Below are 21,778 nucleotides of genomic sequence, written 5' to 3' on the forward strand. Positions count from 1 at the left end.
CTCAATACGTACAATCAAAATAAATCAAGGGAGTGCGTGAGCAGGAGCCTGAGAACGTTACTCCGCTAATGAGTCATGATTCTTTGCTCAGGTTTCAAGTCTGAGCCAGTTTTGGGTCTGGAAACCACTGACGGCAAAAAGGTCAGATCCCCAGGAGAAAGACCCTGAAACCTCATAATGGTGTGTACTGTAATATCTCCTCCAGTCCTTTCCCAGAGGATTCTTTACAATTTCCCTGGCTAACTGTACATTGGGAAAATGAGAACATAAAAAAAAAATTCTCAGTAGAATGACAGATTTAGGAATTTACCTGCCTTCTATCAAGCTTTGCACTAAAGACATTTGCAAGACTGTAAAACAGTGCCATTCTTGTATGGTTTTTTGGGGAAAAGACAACATTTAAAAAAATATGCTAAGATGTAAGAGATGTATTATTTTTAATGAATTAATACAGTTTATCTCTTTCAATTTTTTGTGTGGTAAATAGCAATAGATATAGCCCACATAAACAAAGGTTGTTAGAGTCTTCAATTTTCAAGAGCTTTTAAGGGATCTTGAGACCAAAAGGTTTAAGAATTGCTGCAACAGACAAACATCTGTGTAATCTTGGGGCAAGTTTCACAGTCTCTGCTTGTTTCCTCATGTGTAAACTTAGGAGTTAGTACTACATATGTAAAGTAATTAGTTTGTCAGGAGCATACGATGAAATACAATCATTACTGAGAATTCTATTTTCCTCTGTGAAATACAATATCTGCTAAGATGGATGGAAAAAGTGATGAAAGGTTGAGGGAAGGGGAGAAGATTGAATAAAACCATGTGGAGAATGGGAATGATAGATCTGATTAGGAACATACAGGAGGATTGAAGGGCAATTTTGAGAGCCTTGTGGAGGTTAGCAACTTTGTATTTAGAGTAAAATCATGGCTGTGTAAAATTTTTTCCCCTTAACAACACTCAGTCCAGTGTAGAAAAGAAAAGCTGTTGAATTAACAGAATAGGGAATGTTCCAGTTGGTTTGATCAGAAAGAAAATAAGGCAAATTGTGATTGATGTGATGAACTGTGTTTGATAAACTGGGGAAAGGGGGGGATAAAACAGAGAGATAATGGATAGGGAGAAAATAGAAGAGTTAAGAGATTTGAAGTTTTCATTAGGAGGCAAAATTGAGTGAGAGAGTTGGTAAAGTAGGACGTTAGAGAGTTTGTCTGAATTTTGGATTTCAGCGGTTAAGTAGACAAAAAGACCCGGCATGCGGTCATGAGAGTGGATGCCCGAAGTGGAGTAAAGGTGATGACTCCTGGAGATGAAATCAAGAACCCAAGAGAATGGGTTTGGATGGTAATGCGATTCTGGGTGATGGCAGAAGTTCTAAGTCAGGTTCCAAAGTTTTCCACCAATAAGGAGTGGGTAAAAAATAGCAGCAATGAAGGAAAAAAGTGGCATAGCTATATAAAAAGGAAGAATAATTATCTGAATGAGGTACAGGGGAACAAGGGGACCGACCGTACCTCCTAACCAAAAGATGAAGGAAGTGTGCAAAAATGAGCACCTTTCACTTTATAGAAATTTAGAGCAAGTTGTCTTTGTAAGGGAGAGGATGTTAGGTTTCAATCAAGACACACTAGAGGCCCAGAATAGGGGAGAATTTGTTCACAAAAGAATGGAGTTCACAGTTTGCACATGAAAAGTTGCAAACATGAAAAGTAGGATGTGAGGCACAAAAAATGTGGGTAGCTGAAAGTTTCCAAAGAATTAGGCAAGAATTTTCTGCTTGAGTCAGTTAATGCAGTATCAAGTTGGTGAATTCATTTCCCTCTTCCTTTAGATTTCTCCTTTTCTTAAAAAAATAAAATTGACCGGGCCTTCCCGTTCCCTGTCCCCCTGTTCCATTCTTCCTTTTTATTCAGGTATTCCCTTTCTGCTCTGTAAAATCCGCCATCCATGAGTGGGAGCCCCGCCCCCCGCCGGAGTGGGCGGAACCGGGGCGGAGCAAACAGAAGTGGGCGGGCCCCTTCCTGTCGACGTGCTGCCGTAAGGACGCTGCCGTCGTAAGAGGACATCCGGTCCGGCTTCTAGTGTCGGAAATTGGCTGTGTCCACCCTCCTTCGGTTTTGGTAGCTTCTTTCTCGGAGTCGTGGCCCGCAAGTTGGATTTGCTGCTGCCGCGGGCTGGTCTCACGCTCTTTCTTGCCCCTCTGCCCCCGGAGTGATCCCGGCCTCCCCGCCAGGGTGAGCGAGGTCGGCCCGGAGCGCGCGTGAGGGAGGGTATCCCGCGGGCGGGTGATGGTTGTCAGTTCCCCGAACCGCGTGGCACCTCCGCTGTCGCCTCTGGATGCCCCATCACCCCGCTGGATCCTCCGATTGCAGGCTTTTCCTCCAAAGCCGCGCTGACCCTGCCTTTTCCTCATTTGGTGACACGGTCCACGTCTTGAGTTGAAGCGTTACGGGAGAAGAGCTTAAGCCCATATAAGGCGAGAAAAAGAATTCACTCTTTTAAGTTTCCAAAATAAATTGGAGGAAAAAAAATCGAGTCTCAGCCCGAGCCGATTCACCCCTGGGGATGCAAAAATTTACCAGGATGATCACCCCGTGATTGTTTTCTGAGTTCCTTTGGCGGGAGACTACACAATTTTTTTCACCCTCTAGATTTTTGTCATTTTAAATACTGAAAGGGTGATCTCGTGGGCTTGGAGGTTACTTAGCTGACCACCTACTAAACCTCCTGGCCTAATTTGTCTATATTTTTAAGTCTCATCTTCCCACCACTTGGTTTTTGCTTGGACATTTTAACGTAAGAGTTGAAACCCAAAATAGAAAAATTAATAAGATGAGCTAGCTGGTGCATGATTTCTTCCTGATGTAATAGCCTTTTAAATGACAAATGTGAATTTCTTCAAAGTGTGATTTCTTGGAATTCTCTCCATGTATCATGGACGTGTTTTGGTTTCTTTGAAGAGAATGTTCGTGTCTTCAGGGAGATTGTGTCACAGTCACCAGTGAAACTTAATCCTGTCCTTGGAAGTTTAGAATTTGTAGATCTTGAACAGGGCCTAGACGTGAAAATCTGTATTTTTTAGGAATTTCTACAGTTGGTTTTTGAGAATCACTCTTAGAAAAGACTTAAAAAATAGTTATTTTGAAGACTATTAAGAAACTTGAGATTCATATTTTGAAGCAAGTACATAGACCCATTTATTCGTGTGTCTCTTCATTTATTGACTGCTTAATATACGCCAGGCAGGGCGGGGAGATAAACAGTGTTAAGAAAAACGGGCTGAAATCCTCAGGGAACTTGTGGTCTGCAGATTAGATGACTAGCCAAATAAAAATGTGTTATGTAGTAAAAACTACATTTTTCTGAATGTGGTAGTTCTTTCAACTAAGTGATGAAAAGATGAAAGCTAGTTTTAAAGCCCTTATTTATACAGGACTTTACATATGTACTTTTAAACATAAATTTGAACTCTGTTAAAATTATATGCTCACTTACATGTAGAGAGAAGGGCAGCTTCCAGAGTCAAAGCAACTATAATACCTTTAATATCTTTTCAGAGAGGTTTGGCTTTGTAGTTAATGTTGTCATTTGACTTGATTTGTTAGATGTTTTGTTTAGATATTACGCAGGAGAAATAAGACTTGTTATACTTCAAATCTTAACATCAAATTGAATATATAGCTCAAAAAATGATATAAACTGAGTAAATAATATACTTTTTAACTGTTTCTTATTAATGATATATACCTAATTTTTTAAAAATTTAGTACAGAGTAATTTTTATTTTTTGTTTTGTTGTTTTTTTAAAGATTTATTTATTTGAGAGAGGGAGAATGGGAACATGGGGGGGTGCAGAGGGAGAGAGAATCCTCAAGCAGACTGCCCGCTGAGAGTGGAGTCTCAAGATGGGCTGGGGGGGAGCGGGGGGCACTTGATCTCAGTACTCAGCTACCTAGGCACCCCATGTGCCGAGTAATTTTTAAAGAATGCTTAACTTGAGAGAAACTTTTTCTTTTTTCCTCGGTGGGTGGGGGGGGGAAGAAAACGTTTGGCTTCTAGGATCAGTTGTCTTGATGTTTACATTTTTTTAGAATTGTTTGGTAGTGCAAATAAGTGCCTTATTTTAAAAGTCATCTATTTTATTTGGGATAGTGTATATTTAATATTTTGTAAAGGCTTAAAATGTGCTTACCAGTCAAAGTGACAGGATTGAGCTTAAAATTTAATGAGTAAATTGCTTCATTCTACTATTTCTTAGTTTATTTAAAATAGCAAATGCAACCAGGCAATTATATATTCTCTGTTCTCTTGTGTAGAAACAGGGGTAAAATGCCTAAAAAAAAGACTGGTGCAAGGAAGAAGGCAGAGAACCGCCGGGAACGTGAAAAACAGCTCAGAGCATCAAGAGGCACTATAGATTTAGCTAAACACCCATGCAATGCATCAATGGTAACAGCTTTTTTGGATACCTGTTGGTGGTTGAAAAACTGTATAATACTTATCTGAAAAATGCCTGAATAAAATTTTAGTGAATACGGTGTTGCTGCGTATATTTTATTGAATTTCAAATCTGTGTTAGAGGCATGTCCGTTGTTTTCATTAATGCTGAGTAGCAATGATTTTGTTTGATTTTATGTTATTTATAAACCTAGCATATTACCTTGGCTGCTGTTAGTGATAAATAGATATGAAACAAGAATACATACTAGGGATTGTGTGATGTTTTCCAGCTTCTCTAGCATTATATTCATAACTTGTCTATCAGTTGGAGACTTTTCATTATTTCTCTTAGCAGTTCTTAACTCATTTGATTTCTCTTTTCTAAACTTTCAACTTTCCTTGACATCTCTTTTGGCTAACTGTTCTTCTTTTCCTGTGCTCAGTGGGTTAGTCCTGATCATTTCTGGGCTTGTTTGTTCAAAGTGTGAAAAAGCAAAATTATCATGTGATTATAACCCCTTTTCTTTCTTTGACGGTGTTTCTCTGAGTTGTCCCATATTTCCCTGTTTCTGGTCCTTTCTACTTTTTCTATTCCTGCTACTCTTTCTTCTTCTTCTTTTGTTTCATCTAAACATCATATGAATTCCTTAATATGACTTAATTCCCCGATGTTTCTTTTGCATCTGTGTTGTGCCATGTACTATTTTAGGCACTGTGGGGTATACAAAAATGAATGACACAGTCCTTGTTTTGACTAGTGTATAGGTCAGTTGTCTTGTGTCTTACTTAAGATTTGTTTGTTTATAAGTAACAAATCCAACTTAAGTAACTTTAGGGAGAAGTAGAGTTATCAACTAACGTATAGTTGGGAAGGGCAAGGATGTAGCTGGGACGCTGGGACACTGGGACCCAGGGACAACTGGAACCTGGAACAACCTTGTAGTTCCATCTTTTGTTTGTGTTTCTTTTTCCTTATTAGTTCCATTTTCTCAAATTGTCTTACCCCATTTGTTTGGGTTTGTAGATACTGGTAGTTTGTGTGTCTCATATCCCATAATGTTGTCAGAGAGGGAAAAGAACTCTGATAGATTAGACTTGGTCAGGTGCCCATCCCAGGGCTAACATTTATGACTGGCAGAAGGATTACATAACACAGATAGGGCAGATGGTAGAGATTCCCTTGAGGGTCATTTCTAGAGAAGTGGGGTATGGGACAGACAAAAGACATACGTAAATACACAAAACGAAGGCTAGAGTTTGATAAGTGTTGTAATAAATGTGCAATTAAGACTAAGGTACATTTGGGCCAAGCAGGGGTAAACTTGAGTCCATGGATGGGGTATAGTTCATAGGGGAGGTGGGTTCATCACTAGAACTTTCAAAAGGTAAAGATTGTAAGGATAGACTTTTCAAGGAAAAGTATTAGAATGGTAAGGCATGGAAAAAGTACAAGACCTCGTTCATGAATGGCTGACAAATACAGACTTGAATCTAAAGAGAATAGGCCAGCAAGTTTTGAATGTGGTTCGGGACCAGATTGTTGAGAACTTTTAGTAGCATGTTTAAGATTCTAGATTTTCTGTGAGCTTCATCCTATTGTGTTCTCTACTATTTCTTGTGTCCGTTCTATAATATTTGTCTGATTAAAAAGCAACAGCAACAAAAAACACAACCAAAAAATAAACCATTGCTTTATTCATATAGCCTTTTGTGGAAATGCCACTCCTTTCTTTGGTGTGCTATGTCCAGGAACATACCTTTGTTATTAAAGTATGTATGGATGCTTGTATATGTGGGTGAAGTTGGAGGCTTTGGGGAAGTGTTATTTAAATTTTAACATGAAAAACGGTATTCTTTATAATATATAAGTAAATTTGCAGTTTTCAATCAGAAAATTAATGTTATGTTTTTATATTTTATAGGAATGCGACAAGTGTCAGAGGTAAATTTTTATTTTTTTCTATTTTTCTTTCTATTCTCTATTTTTCTATTTCTATTTATATGTAATAATATAGATCCTCTCACCTTTTATCTGATATTGACTGTATTTTAAAATTTTATTTCACATGACAAGGAGGCAGAAGAACCGAGCGTTTTGCTATTTTTGCAATTCTGTGCAGAAGTTACCAATTTGTGCACAGTGTGGTAAGTACTTCATAACTGAGGACCTAAGCCTTTTCTTTTATCAACCATTTTGTTTTTGCAGTTAATCAGTTTGAACCTGCAGGTTTATCATTTTTTATAGTACTGTTAGATCTTACCATTAATCACAAATTGTTATTTGGTCTAACACTATCAAGTCTTGATTTTGTCTCTTTGATGTAATGTTGAAAAATAATTAAGAGGCAGTTTAGATACAGGTTGCTACCATGTTGTAAACATTAAAAGATCAGATTTCAGACTGATAATGTTTGGTGATCTGAATTTTTAGTTATACTAACTTTGTCTTGTTGATATCTGTTTATATACTATTCTAAGTTTTGATTCCTGCTGATATTGCCCACAGTATCTTAGACCATTGAGAATAAATGTATTCCACATTTACTGGTGCCAGTTTTTTCTGTTTGGCACTTAGCATATCTGGAATTTCCTCATATGTTTTCCCAAGTGATTTCAGTAGAGTTCCTGAGGTATGTATTCAGTTCCCAGGTATTTATTCAGAGTAAATGATTATTCAAAGTAAACTAAATGGTAAAACTAAATGGTAGTTCATACAAGAAGATTGGTGTTTCCCAAATAGTCTTCCACAGAATATTTGAGGTATTAATAGGTCTTGTCTTTTCTTTCTCTCTCTCTTTTCTTTCTTTCTTTCTTTCTTTCTCTTTCTTTTTTCTTTTTCTTTTTCTTTTTTTCTTTCTTTCTTTCTTTCTTTCTTTCTTTCTTTCTTTCTTTCTCTTTCTCTCTTTTTCTCTCTCTCTTTCTCTCTCTCTTTCTCTTTTTTTTTTGAGAGAGGGAGAGACAGAGGGAGGGGCAAAGGGAAAGGGAGAGACAGAATCCCAAGCATGCACCATGCCCAGCACAGAGCCTGATACAGGGCTCGATCTCGCAACAATGAGATCAGGACCTGAGCCAAAAGTAAGTCAGACACTTAACCAACTGAGTCACCCAGGAGTCCCTTAATAGGTATTTCTTAAAATAATGCATACATTTGAGAAATGCTTTAGCTTACTCATCCCTGTGTTTCTATCTGGAAGATTTCTGTTACATATTTGTATGTTAAGGGTTCTGAAGACCTCCAGTAAAGAAACCTAATTAATTTTGTTCACACCACATTTACTCCCCAAACTTTTATTTGAACAAATATTCCCTTTGGTTATGGGGTGATAGTTTCAGGTGGAACACAGTTTGGGATATAGTCACATAAATGTGTTTATGTATGATAACATTGCAGAAAATTAGGAAAGTTTAGGGCTACATCCCTGAATATTTCTAGTGTAGTTCTGGTTTTCAAAGGGGCCATCCTTTGAGGTTTATCAGCTCAGGTCTTACTCTCAGAGTCATGAGTTTAAGCCCAGCATTAAGCAGGCCTAGCATGGAGCCTACTTAAAGAAAAAAAAAAAAAAAAAGAAAATACTGGCCTAGAGAGACTACTTGTCTGCCAGTTTTTGTATCCTTATTTTATAAAAGACGAATGAATCTAGAATGAGAAAATAGAGGGGTGCCTGGTTGGCTCAGTCAGTTAAGTGTCTGACTTCAGCTGGGATCCAGCCCTGTGTTGGGGTCCCTGCTGGGAGGGGGTGGCAGGGTCCAGTTGTCCGGCTCCCTCTGCCCCTCCCCCAACTTGTGCATGTTCGCTCACTCTCTGTCAAATAAGTATAATCTTAAAAAAAAAAAAATGAGAAAATGGATTATGGAGATTGAGTTCTTGCTAGGACCATCCCATATTTTCAGTGTTGTCTGGGCTTGAATTATATAGTGCTATGTACGTGGATTTATTTCCCACTTACTGATTCTTGTACTTAGACATGGAACAGTTAGGTAGCTGGTGTCTCTCATTTCCAGTCTCTCTTCCCATTTCCTGTTGTCCTAGCTTTGTTCCTCAGATAATCAAGATAATGGAAAATTGTGCACCTTCTGTGTGTTTCACGCTCTACTTTGCAGAATCTGAGATGGGTGACTAATATGTCCCCATTAATCTTGACATAGTATATGAGTGAATTTCCTGATAGTGTTTCATGTTGGTGATTTGCTGCTAGAATAGAGCTTTTGTGGCTATATGGAGATTTTTAGCTCTATCACTGTATTCCTGTTTGTTCCACTCATTTGGGCACTATTTCAAAATTCTTTTGGAAAAATGTTTATTTGGGGGCTATGTTTGTAAATTTTTACATATAGATAAACTAATAAGTGAACCAGGTAAATTGCATTCTCACTGTTTGGTTTGATTTGAGATGTTCTGTGTAAAGAAAGAAACAATAACTTCAGACCAGGCTGTTTTTATGTGAATTATAAACTGTAAAATTCATTTTAAGGCATAGCTTTTTAAAATCTGTATTCATTCATCTGAAAATTCACAAGATTTTAAACTGCTTTAATGATTGTTAGATTACAGACTAACTTGGAATTTCTGATTTTAGTGCAAACAATAATTAGCATATAATTTTATTGTGTAATACATTTTTATAGATTTAATAATAAATTTCTAATCTTAAAAGATCTGATTCAGGTTAGATCTGCTTTACATTGATCTCGTTTTTTTTAGTAACATGAGCAGTAAACTGATTTGTATCCATTTTCAAGTTATTCCTGTAGGAATTGAGGCTAGATAAAAAGCGACATTAGTGAGTACTTACATGTACTACTTTGCAAGAATAATAATGCAAATTTGTCTCTTTACTAGGGAAAACAAAGTGCATGATGAAGTCTTCAGACTGTGTCATAAAGCATGCTGGTGTGTACAGTACTGGCCTTGCAATGGTGGTAAGTTTCTTGTCTTCCATCTCTTAGATGAGCAGGTTTCCAAGCATAAGAACCATTTCTGACCAATGGTTATTTTTTCTAAATAGCACTGTGTTCTCCGTGATTCAGTCAACCTGGAGTTTTCTGGATTATCTGCGGCATTTTCTTTGTATGATTTTCCTATATTACCCACTTATTTTTGGTTCCTTCCTTTTTTTCTTATTGGAAAACATACAAGAAATGGAAACTTTTTTAAAGTTGACTTAAACAAAAATTCATTTGTCATTGGTACCTTTCTAAAGTATCTTAATCAGACTTCATAGAATGTCATTTACTGTACTAAAAGCCCTGCTTAAGCAAGGTTCAAGCTTTTGGTTAAAAAGCAGCTTAGTTTCAAAAGAACCTAGTATTTGTAGCTTTTTTATAGCTTTACATTTCAAAAAAGAATACATATTTAACATAGACGTACATAGAATTTCCTCATTACATTAGAATTTTCTAAGGAAATTCATTGTTTTAAATAGGCATACCTCAGAGATACTGTGGGTTGGTTCCAGACAGTTGCAATAAAGCAAATACTGCAATGGAACAAGTCAAAATTAATTTTTTGATTTCCCAGTGCATGTAAAGGTTATGTTTACAGTACTTACTATACTGTAGTCTATTTAATGTATAATAGCATTAATCTAAAGAAACATTTTAAATACCTTAATTAAATATTGCTATAAAGTGCCATCATCTGATCTTTCAGTGAGTTGTAATCTTTTGCTGGTGGAGAGTCTTCCCTCAATGTTCTTGGCCGCTGATCAGGGCGGTGGTTGCTAAAGGTTGGGGTGGCTGTTGCAATTTCTTATAATAACAATTTCTCCATAGCATGTGATACTATTTAATAGCATTTTACCCACAGGAGAACTTTTAAAATTGAAGTCAGTCCTCTCAAACCCTGCTGGTGGTTTATAAACCAAGTTTATGTAATATTCTCAATCCTGGGTTGTCATTTCAACAGTCTTCACAGTGTCTTCACCAGGAGTAGATTTCATCTCAAGAAGTCACTTTCTTTGTTCATTCATAAGAAGCAACTCCTCATCTGTTTTACCGTGAGATTGCAGCAATTCAGTCCCATCTTCAGGCTCCACTTTTTATTCTCTTGGTATTTCCACTACATCTGCAGTTATTTTCTCTACAGAAGTCTCGAACCTGTCAAAGTGTTATCTATGATGGTTGGAATCAATTCTTCCTAACTTCTATTAATGTTGATATTTTGATCTGTTCCCATGAATCCCATGTAATGTTCTTAAAGGCATCTAAGATTGTGAGTCTTCTCCAGGTTTTCAGTTTACTTTGCCCGGGTCCATTAGATGAATCACCATCTATGGCAGCTATAACCTTACAAAATATATTTCTAAATAAAAAGACTTGAAAGTCAAAATGATTTGTTGACCTAGGGGTTGCAGAATGGATGTTGTGTTGTCAGGCATGAAATGACATTAATTTCATTGTACCTGCCCATCAGAGTTCTTGAGTACCAGCTGCATTGTCAGTGAACAGTAATATTTTGAAAAGAATCCTTTTTCTGAGCAGGTCTCAACACTAGCTCGAAGTATTCAGTAAACCGTGTTGTAAATAGATGTGCTGTCATCCATGCTTTGTTCCTTTTATTAAGCTCCGGCAGAGTAGAGTTAGCATAACTCTTAAGGGCCCCAAGATTTTCAGAATGTTAAGTTAGCATAAGCTTCAGCCTAAAGTGATCAGCTCTTTTAGCCCCTAACAGGAGAGTCAGCCTGTCCTTTGAAGCTTTGAAGCCAGGCACTGACTTCTCTCTAGCTATGGAAGTCCTAGATAGCATCTTCAAATTTAAGGCTATTCTGTCAACATTGAAAATCTGTGGCTCAGCGTAGCTGCCTTCATGAATGGTCTGAGCTGTATCTTCTGGATGACTTGCCGTAGCTTCTGTATCAGCACTTGCTGGTTCACCTTGCATTTTGATGTTCTGGGACATGGCTTCTTTCCTTAAGCCTCATGAACCAACCTCTTAGCTCCAAACTTTTCTTCTGGAGCTTCTTCACCTCTCTCAGTCTTCATAGAATTGAAGAGAGTTCGGGCCTTGCTCTAAATTAGGCTTTGGCTTAAGAGAATGTTGTGGCTGATTTGATCTTCTATCCAAATCACTCAGACTTTCTCCATATCAGCATTAAGTCTGTTTTGCTTTTTTATCAGTCATGTGTTCATTGGAGTAGCACTGTTAGTTTCCCTGAAGAGGTTTTTTTGGGGGTTTTTTTTGTTTGTTTGTTTTGGTTTGGTTTTTTGCATTCACAACTTGGCTGAGTATTTGGCACAAGAGGCTTTTATTTGGCCTGTCTCAGCTTTCAACCTGCCTTCCTCACGAAGCTTAATCATTTCTAGCTTTAGATTTAAAAGTGAGAAATGGGGGCACCTGGGTGGCTCAGTCGTTAAGCGCCCGCCTTTGGCTTAGGGCGTGACCCCGGCGTTTGGGGATCGAGCCCCGCATCAGGCTCCTCCGCTGGGAGCCTGCTTCTTCCTCTCCCACTCCCACTGCTTGTGTTCCCTCTCTTGCTGCCTGTCTCTCTCTGTCTGTCAAATAAATAAATAAAAAATCTTACAAAAAAGTGAGAAATGTACAACTCTTTCACTTGAACACTTAGAGGCCATCGTAGGCTTATTAATTGGCCTAATGTCAATGTTATTGTGTCTCAGGAAATAGGGAGGCCCAAGGAGAGGGACAGAGGAGGGCTAACAGCTGGTTGGTAGAATAATCAGAATACATATAATATTTACCGATTAAGTTTGCTGTCTTACGCAGGCACGGTTTGTAGCACTCCAAAACAATTGCAGTAGTAATATCAAAGATTACTGATCCCAGATCACCATAACAAATACAACAATAATAAAAAGTTCGAAATACCGTGAGAATTACTGAAACGTGATGCAAAGACATGAAGTGAGCAAATGCTGTTGGAAAAATGGCACCGGTGATGCAGGGTAGCCACATACCTTGAATTTATTAAAAATACACTAGCTGTGAAGTGCAGTACAATGAAGCACAATAAAATGCTGTAATAAAAAAAATAAAAAAAATGTGTGATCCATTTTGCTCTCTTTTTCACGAAAAAATATCTCTTTAACCAATTTTACTGTATTCTGTTGTGTGGTTTATTTATTTTTTTTAAAGATCTATTTATTTATTTGAGAGAGGAGTGGGTGCGGAGGAAGAGGGAGAGAGAAACCCAAGCAGACTTGACACTTGAGTGTAGAGCCCGATGTGGGGCCAGTTTCATGACCCTGAGATCACAACATGAGCTGGAACCAAGAGTCAGATGCTTAAAAGACTGCGCCACCCAGGTGCCCCACTGTTGTGTGATTCTATGCTCAGGTCCAAATTTCATTCTCTAAGGAAAGTAATAGCACTTCTATGTCAAGCAGATACTTTATTTATAGCAACTTCCCAAGAACATAATTTTCTATCTTGAAGCGCACGTTTATATGATCTATTTCACGTGAGCATATCTTACAGAAGCAAGAAACTAGACATATTCATCAGTATCTTGTGAATTTCTCCACATTTTAAATATAGGATTGTCAGTGTTATCTTTATTCATAAATCAGTGTAATCTTCCTTGGTAGCTTGCTTATGTCCAAATTTATCAAATGCTTTTTAAAAAATTCACTAAGTTGTATGAATGTGAATGATCTCTTATATAAAACATTTCAGTAGACTCATGTATCATTAGCTGTAAATTCTAGAAAAGTGATTTTTCTGGGAATCTTCTAGTTTCCTGTTGAAATTCCCTCTCTCTTCCCTCTTCTCTACCCTGCTTTGCCCTGGGAACCTGGCCTCTGTGTATGGACTGGATCAATGGCTTTCTTACCTTCTGGCTTCCCTTTGGGTTCAGCCGGTGGAAGACCCTGGCAGGACACCTGTAGATGGGAGGACAGTACAGCCTGGGTTTTATTAGCTTATCCTAGTTTGGACATGGATTAGCCGCAGTTCCTCTCCGTATGGCCAGGTAATCCTCTCCACGCTGCCCTCTCTCAAGGTTCTGGTAACTGCCTCCACTCCCCGTGTTTTAGGCTCAGGGGTGGTAACTGCATCATCCCTTATGGTTTTTCTAAGCCATTCCCTGTCCTTTGGAAATCATCTCTTGTAAATTCTCCTGGATTACTCAGTTTAGTGTGTCATCTTCTTGTTGCTAGAACCTTGTATGTTCCAAGAGATGTATTTGAGGATTTACCATCCACAGTGATAATCCATTTTTACAGCTCAAAAAACATCTTTCCTATTTGTTCTTTACTACTTCTGTTACAGAGTCTCACTGAATTGAGATTCAGAGCACTGTGGTTTAAATCCCAGCTCCACTGTAACGTAGCTCTGGGATTTGCACTTAAGCCTTGGGCCCCTATTTGTCACTTGTAAAGGAAAGACCAGCTAGTCCCATTTTCTTTCTTTCTTTTCTTTTTCTTTTCTTTTTTTTTTTAGAATTTATTTATTTATTTGTCAGAGAAAAAGAGCACACACAAGCAGGGGGAGCAACAGGCAGAGGGAGAAGCAGGCTTCCCACTGAGAAAGGAGCCCAATGCGGGACTTGATCCCAGGACCCTGGGATCATGACCTGAGACAAAGGCAGACGCTTAACCGACTAAGTCACCCAGGTGTCCCTAGTTCCATTTTCTTAAGATTCTTTCTAGCAATTAATACTCTATAGATGTCACTGTGCTATTGAAAGATTTAGTCTATCTTATCTTGATGTAGAATTGGAGAGTCTTACCCTATTATTTAATTCTGTGTATTTTATTTTAATTTTTTTCCACAAAGAAATGTAGTGATGATTCAAAGCATAAGTCGCCTTAACAGAAAAAAGATGCTGACAGAAGTTTAATATTTTTTCCCAGTTACTCTAGAAAAGCTATGTGACTCATTTTGTAAATGATTCAGGAAGGAATTAAGTCAGAAATATTTCTAATTAAAAAAAATTCAGTTTGGTTACTGTAATTGCTGTAGATAAGAATTCTTTTTTTTTTTTTTTAAAGATTTTATTTTATTTATTTATTTGACAGAGATAGAGACAGCCAGCGAGAGAGGGAACACAAGCAGGGGGAGTGGGAGAGGAAGAAGCAGGCTTCCAGTGGAGGAGCCTGATGTGGGGCTCGATCCCGGAACGCCAGGATCACGCCCTGAGCCTTAGGCAGACGCTTAATGACTGAGCCACCCAGGCGCCCCTGTGGATGAGAATTCTTAAATGTGGATTCTGGACACCATTCGAATTAGAATTCAGTTTGAAGGCAGCACTTTTAAATCCGTGACTTACTTTAATGATCAGTATTAGGATTAAGTATGTAGTTTCCCCCTTCTTTTTCTTTTGATTTATAGTCAGGTTTTTTTATATTGTAAATACCTGTTGGTGAAGTAATTTGATTTTCAGAGAACTTTCTTTAATTTTGGCTTAAACAAAATTTAATGAAGTTACCCACTATCACTGAGGGTTGATAAATTGCTAAATGTATACAGTTTTGATGGTTGCCATTGGCTAAACAATGGTTGCAGCCAGGCAAGTGACAGAGATTAATTTTGTGTGTTCCTTGGTTGCAAGGGTGCAATATGTGACTTCTGCGAAGCTTGGGTTTGCCACGGCAGGAAATGTCTCAGTACACACGCCTGTGCCTGCCCTCTTACTGACGCTGAGTGTGTGGAGTGTGAGCGAGGCGTCTGGGACCATGGTGAGTGATTACGTACGAGCAGTGAACTTTACTGTAAGCAAAGGCTGACTTTGAAATATTCTGGATGCTCTTTTTATATGAGTATCCACTTTTTTATGGTTGAGTTTGGCAGTTTTCATTGCAGCCTTTACCAGAACAAAAACTACTGTGTTACTTTGGTGTAATTCTGAAATAAATCGCTTGACTTCTTTAAATTGATATTTGTGACTTCTTTAAATTGAAATTTGTCATGTTTACATTTGTGCGTTTTGTTTTTTAATTCATAGGAGGCAGAATATTCAGTTGTTCTTTTTGTCATAACTTTCTCTGTGAAGATGATCAGTTTGAACATCAAGCCAGCTGTCAGGTCTTAGAGGCGGAAACATTCAAATGTAAGTTTTTATAAATTAGATGTCCTTTATACCCAGGATTCTTGATAGTTTAAGTGTGAGACTCAAAAAAGAATCTAGTTTTTCATGCAGGCTTTTGTGGTCTGTAATTCAACTTAATATCTATTTTCTGTTTCTAAAAAAAATTCAGAACCACATGATGTTTTTTTCAGTAGGGATGCCACTGGCATTTTGGTTGGGTCAGTTCTTGGTTATGTGGGATTGATCAGACATTATAGGACTTGTAGCCTTCCTGGTCCTGGGTACGAAATATCATTTTCACCTCCAAGTTCGAGTTACTATAACAAGTCCCACCCCTACCAACCCCCAACCCACGTACATTTCCAAATGCCTTCAAGTAAGTGATATGTGATACTACCCCTGGTTTGTTCCTGCTAGTTGGTTTCGGTGACTGTTAGACAAAAGTATGCATTAGAAAGACCTGCGGAGGTTTTTTTGAGAACATAGGCACCCAGGCCTCATCTCTGGCGATTCTTTCAAGTCTGTGGTAGGTGCAGGCATATGTATTTTACCTACACACATAATTGTCATATAACTTCCAGTTTGAAAACTAGTGTTACTGACTGGGTATTATCAATGGTATTATCTTTACTGATAGATTGTGTTTTATAATTTCTGCATTATTTTTGATTCTCAAAAGCTCAAGATTTAGAGTCAAACATTACTTAAATTCTACCTGCTGGTTATGTGATTTTGGGCAAATCACCAAATCTTCCTCAAGCTGAGTTTCCTTATATATTAAAGGAAGATGCTAATTTCTTTTTCAAAGAGTTAATTAAAATGAGAATCCATATAAAGTGTTATTATGGTACCTTTTACTTAGAAGGCCCTTATTAAATAGTTGATATCATTATAGAAAAGGCTGAAATTCCCCAGATACTTACTTCCTTGAGTTTGGTTTTTGTTTTGATATGAAATGCTAGTCTCTATATTCTCCTATAAATTTAAAGTTGATAACTTACCAGTTTTAATATATGTCTATATATAAATGCATATATATGTAATTCTTAAAATATTCCTATAGAAAAACTCTCAAAGGTTAAAGAACATCTCAAAGTAGATAGCAGTTTTGAGCCATTCTTAGGCTCTGCAAAATGTATAATACAAAAATTGAATTACTTTATTTGGGGCTTGAGAGCTTTGAGTATTTTGTAGCATTTGAACCACAAAGATGGGCAATTGTGAGTGATAAGACTGTAATTTCATCAGAAAGTTTTAGTGATTCAGTAAAAGACAAAGGAAAAATACAAAAGCAGAATAGTTGACAGGATTTTAAGATAAATCTGTCATCATGTCTTTGATACCTGATATGAAGGTCATGCTCATTGCAGGTTCCCGGGTGTCTTTGGTTTACTGTAATTTATCTTCTTTACTTCTTTTTTTCTTGCTTTATTTTTTTCTTGCCGTTCTTTCTTTGCCGGTTGCCATCCAGTGCTTGTTTTTTCTGAAATATTTTCCTAACCATACCCATAGGCCCCAAAGTTATAGCTTGTTTCCACCCCCTTAATTGGTCATATCTCATCATTTATAGGTTTGACTTTACTTAGGAATTGGGAGATCCAGAAGTTCTTTAAAATACTTATTTACCTGCATTATCAGTGGGAAGGATGTTTTAAGAAAAAACAAAAAAAATGTGTTGACTCTGCCTCTATTTTTTTAAATAATTAAAATGGCTCCGGGACTTCTAATTTAAAATGGCTTGTTATCAGCAGGTTTTCATGCATGGCAACCTGCTCTCTTTAAAAATACTCTGAAGACATAGAGATAGATTTAGAATGGAAACCATTCCCTAGTTTAAAACTAGGAAAGTCAAAGTGTTTTTAGAATCTGGGAGAAATGCATTGTTTATGTAAGTCCAAGATTGTAACTCTTGGGGAGAGGAATAACTGGGCAGTGAACTGGAGTGCATATGTGTGGCTTGAGGTAATTAGGGAAAGAAGAATGGTAGGGCCACGTTCCATCCTAGTTTGAGTTCCCAGAAGAAAGGATGAGGGTAAGATAGGCAACAACTAATTTCTTGGGATCATGTCTGTGGCATGTCGACGACTCAAGTAGTGGAGGTAGGAGAAGATTCTATATCAGAAATGCCTGGGGCTCCTGGGTGGCTCAGACGGTTAAGGTCTGCTCCGGTCATAATCCCAGGGTCCTGGGATCGAGTTCCGCATCAGGCTCTCTGCTCAGTGGGGAGCCCGCTTCTCCATCTGCCTGCTGCTCTGCCTTCTTGTGCTCGCTTTTTTTCTCTGTCAAATAAATAAAATCTTAAAAAAAAAAAAAAAAAAACCAAAGAGAAATGCCTGATGTACACTGGGAGATTGGGTTGGGAGCTTTGTACTTCCAGGATGTGTTCTGGCTATGTATTTAAAAGAGATTTATAACATTTTGGTTAAATATATCCCCCCCCCTTTTTTTTGACCAAATGAAGAAGGAGCCAAAAAACTCTCTGGGCGTATCTTCAGGTGGAAATGATTGAGATTTCAGATTTTTGTCCCCACAGACTGAATGAAATAATATGGTTATTATTGGAGTAATTTGGTATACTTATATATGCCTAATATATTTAACCCTTGAACAATATGAGGGTTAGGGGCACCAACCCTCTGCATAGTTGAAAATCTGCATATAGCTTCTGACTCCCCCAAAACTTAACTGCTAATAGCCTACTGTTGACCAGAAGCCTTACTGATAACATAAATGGTTGATTAACACATATTTTGTATGTATTATATATTCTTACAATAAAGTAAGCTAGAGAAAGTAAAATGTTACTAAGGAAATCATAAGGAAGAGAAGATACATTTAAAGCACTGCACTGTATTTATTGAAAAAAATCTGCACATAAGCGGACTTGGACAGTTCAAACCCATGTTGTTCAAGGGTCAACTGTATATAGTAAATACTCAGTTGATTTTTAACTTTTATTATTAACACGTAGGACAAATAATACATATCCAACTGAATTACTGGCATTACTGTGGAAGAAAGCAGGATGGTTGGACAGAAGCAATAATAATACACATAATTAAGAGCATCATTTCTGAGTTTAAAAAAAATATTTGCCTGTTCATATTAAAAAGGCTACCCATGAACCATGCAAAATTAAGTAAGAGAATTCCCAAATTAGAAACATCTGGTCAAATATTTGCATTAAAAAGACAGGCTTCCTTTTATTTGTTTTCCTTTTTATTATTTCAAGACCTCTAAGTGAATTGGAAGTTAATGGTTTATATTCAGGCTTTATTAGGGTAAGGCTTAGTTTATTTTCTCTCTCTCTACCTCTGGTACTTTTTTTTTTTTCTTTTTCCATTTCTGGCACAGTCAGTATGTGCCAGACATTCTGGCTTTTTTGATGTATTTGCACTTAAGTTTAGGTTTTTCCTCAGTAATTATAGGTGGTGACCAAAATTAACATGGCTTACTGACTAAAATAGGAATAAAATATTTTGGGATTTTTTCCCATCTTTTACTGCCCACTTGAACATTATTTTCTCTTCATAGCCACCCTTTGTACCTGACATATTCTCTTCCCTTATCAGAAGTTATGCAAAAAATGGCAATAGCCTGCGTCATCAGGAGAGATTATATATTAATGGAGAAAATTACTCTTTTAAAAATTTATTTATTAAAGATTTTATTTATTTGAGAGAGAGAGAGCGCGCAAGCAGGGGGAGGGGCAGAGGGAGAAGCAGACTCCCCACTAAGCGGGGAGCCCCACGCGGGACCCTGGGATCATGACCTGAGCCTCATGCAGGCAGACACTTCACCGACTGAGTCACCCAGGCGCCCCGTTTTTTAAGACTTAAGCATTATGTGATAAAGGGAAGAACTTCAGCCAGTGCCATGGAAAAAAGGATGTCTCACCATTTCAGTTTTCTAAATATAATTAATGAAGTTTGCCATCTCCTGGATCTGGAGAAATGGAAGATTGGAGAATCATTAGTGCCATACTAGTGAAAGAATGCTGGGTATGTGCACTTTGTTTTCTTCCTCCTGGCTGGGGATTCCATTCATTTTATGTGTCTTCTAGGTTATATTATGAGACAAAAAAAAATGTTAATAATTGATCTAAATACCTCAAATATAAATCTGTGGAAAATAGTGTTTTTGTTCCAAGTTTGAATCTGGACATTATATATTATGTATTTTTGCCCATAGGTGTTTCATGCAATCGACTTGGTCAGCATTCCTGTCTCCGTTGTAAGGTATACTTGTTTGTTTGTTATTTTTAGATTTTGTTTTTATTCCCAGTACTCCTCCACTTCAGATTATTTATAGCTGTAATTAATCTACGAGGGCCTTTAAACATTATGTAGTTTACTTCTTTAATTTGGAGATTGTGAAATTGAATTGGGAAGGCTGAGTGACTTTCCAAAGGTCATCCTGGTGGCTTATCTAATGTGACACTAATGCACATATCTCCTGAATCTTGGCTCAGTGTTTTTACACCTTAGGTTTATGGAGAATATTCTGACCAAAATGTTGAGGGTATATTTTAATTAGCATCAAAATTCACTTGCTTAGGAGAGTTTGAGTAAAGTGAGGATTTCCATAATGTTCTAGTTCCTTAGATCTTGTCTCCAGCATTTCCATTTGTTAAAGATCACTGAACAGGTGCAGCCAATTCACTTCCTGTCAGAAACATGTCTCTGATTCTTCTGGTCCTAACCCTGTCTCTTCTTTCTCAGATCTGCCCCAATTTGACCAAATGGCTTTCAGGTGTTGTCTATGCTGTTTCCTCTGCCTTAGATTCCTCTTCCAATTTTGTTTACCCTCCTGTACCCTTGTTCTCCTTCAGATCTCAGCCAACATGTCATGTTTCCCAGGAAGCCTTTCCTGAATCCCATAACCGGTTTGGTGCCCCTCCGCTGCTCTTCCCTTTCAGTGCACAGTGTCTCGCAATTACCTTTCCTCTTGTCTGTGTCCTGGTTAGGTTATATATCTGTGAGGGTGAATACGCTATTCACCATTATGTCATCAGGGGCTTTGTGAATACTCATGTTATTTATGAATGAATCAGTGTGGCTAGTCATACCCTGTATATAGTTTCTGCTTTATGTTAGGTCATAGTTCAGAGAGGTCTGGCAAAGACTATTTCCCTTAAGAAATTTAAATCAGGAGTGTGACCAGTCCTAACAAAAGTCTTAATCTCTACCCTAACAAAACTGCCTTTAAATTTCCTGGAAATATTGAATGATAATTTTGTATATTTTTTGAATTATTTATTTACTTGCTTATTTTTACTTCTCCTATATAGGCTTGTTTCTGTGATGATCATACAAGGAGCAAAGTGTTTAAGCAAGAAAAAGGAAAACAGCCTCCCTGCCCCAAATGTGGACACGAAACTCAGGAAACTAAGGATCTCAGCATGTCAAGTAAGGCTCTTCTTAAAATATCAATAGAGTGATTTTACTTTCTTGCTTAGACAAGATTTATCTCTTTTTTTTCCTCTTTCTATTTTTGTTTTTGCCTCTTCTTCGTATATGAAAAGATGAATGTGTTCTCTTAAGCAAATGGAATTTTACAGCCTTGGAAAATTTGTGGGTGAAGTTTCTCAATTTAACTTAAGAAATACACCATCATTCACTTTGATATTTGGCATTTGACTCAGTTAATGACATAGTGAATACTGAAATTTAAGACCAAAAAGTGATTTTTCTGCCTTTGCTGAAGCTTTCCTTGTTAAATAATTGAGCAGCTATAAATCTTTAATATTCGAGTGCTGGTAATCTTCAGTGCTTGGAAGTAGGAATTCATTCTGAAGCTTTTTGTAGGTGTGTGGTATTTGAGCAGCTATGCGTATTATGTAATATATCACTACTATAGGAAATTGTTTTGTGGTTTTTATATAACTTTTCTATGAAGGAATAACACTACTACAAACAAGCTTGTAGTAACACAGCTTATAATTTTGTTAAAGAGAAACATAGAATGGATGGTTCCATAGAGTGGAACCAGAATTCTAAATGACTCTGACAGTACTTTTGTTTAATCAAAGATGTAGTTGTACAGTGAGTCTCACACTGATGATTTTGCTGATTTTTTGCACTAAACCATATTGCCTCTTAGAAGAAATGAAGGGCTTTGTCTTGTCGGACACCAGAAGTATAGAGTAGTTCTCTTAAGAAAAATGTAATGACATGAAATCAACAGTTCTGTGATTTGAAAATAAAATTTTAATCCATCAAATGAAGAGCATTTTAGTTCTTAACATGCCTTATTTGAATTCTGTTTAGAGAGTGCTGTTGTTCTTATTTTGTTTTCCAACTTTTTCTAGATTTAGTGAAATGACAGTGTTGTCTTTATTTTTTGTTATGTATGGTATG

The 21,778-nt window shown here is 37.4% G+C and overlaps 1 protein-coding gene across 2 annotated transcripts in view; it reads left to right on the forward strand.

Annotated features, from left to right (window-relative positions):
- Positions 1–2,038: 2,038 nt before the first annotated feature.
- Positions 2,039–21,778, forward strand: part of NOAZFP (nucleolar atypical zinc finger) — a 30,543-nt gene continuing 10,803 nt past the window's right edge. The window contains exons 1-10 of one of the 2 annotated variants that reach the window (XM_045798930.2): positions 2,039–2,231; positions 2,370–2,473; positions 4,314–4,446; positions 6,360–6,379; positions 6,512–6,582; positions 9,278–9,357; positions 14,943–15,069; positions 15,336–15,440; positions 19,611–19,657; positions 20,710–20,827. In XM_045798930.2, the coding sequence (XP_045654886.1) occupies positions 4,327–4,446; positions 6,360–6,379; positions 6,512–6,582; positions 9,278–9,357; positions 14,943–15,069; positions 15,336–15,440; positions 19,611–19,657; positions 20,710–20,827 (688 nt within the window). In that variant the 5' untranslated portion in view covers positions 2,039–2,231; positions 2,370–2,473; positions 4,314–4,326. The remainder of the gene's footprint in view (positions 2,232–2,369; positions 2,474–4,313; positions 4,447–6,359; positions 6,380–6,511; positions 6,583–9,277; positions 9,358–14,942; positions 15,070–15,335; positions 15,441–19,610; positions 19,658–20,709; positions 20,828–21,778) is intronic. The other variant, XM_045798929.2, reaches the window with a different exon arrangement.

The sequence above is a fragment of the Ursus americanus genome, chromosome 13, assembly GCF_024610735.1.
Source record: "Ursus americanus isolate L20-20 chromosome 13, mUrsAme1.1.p, whole genome shotgun sequence".
Taxonomy (NCBI): domain Eukaryota; kingdom Metazoa; phylum Chordata; class Mammalia; order Carnivora; family Ursidae; genus Ursus; species Ursus americanus.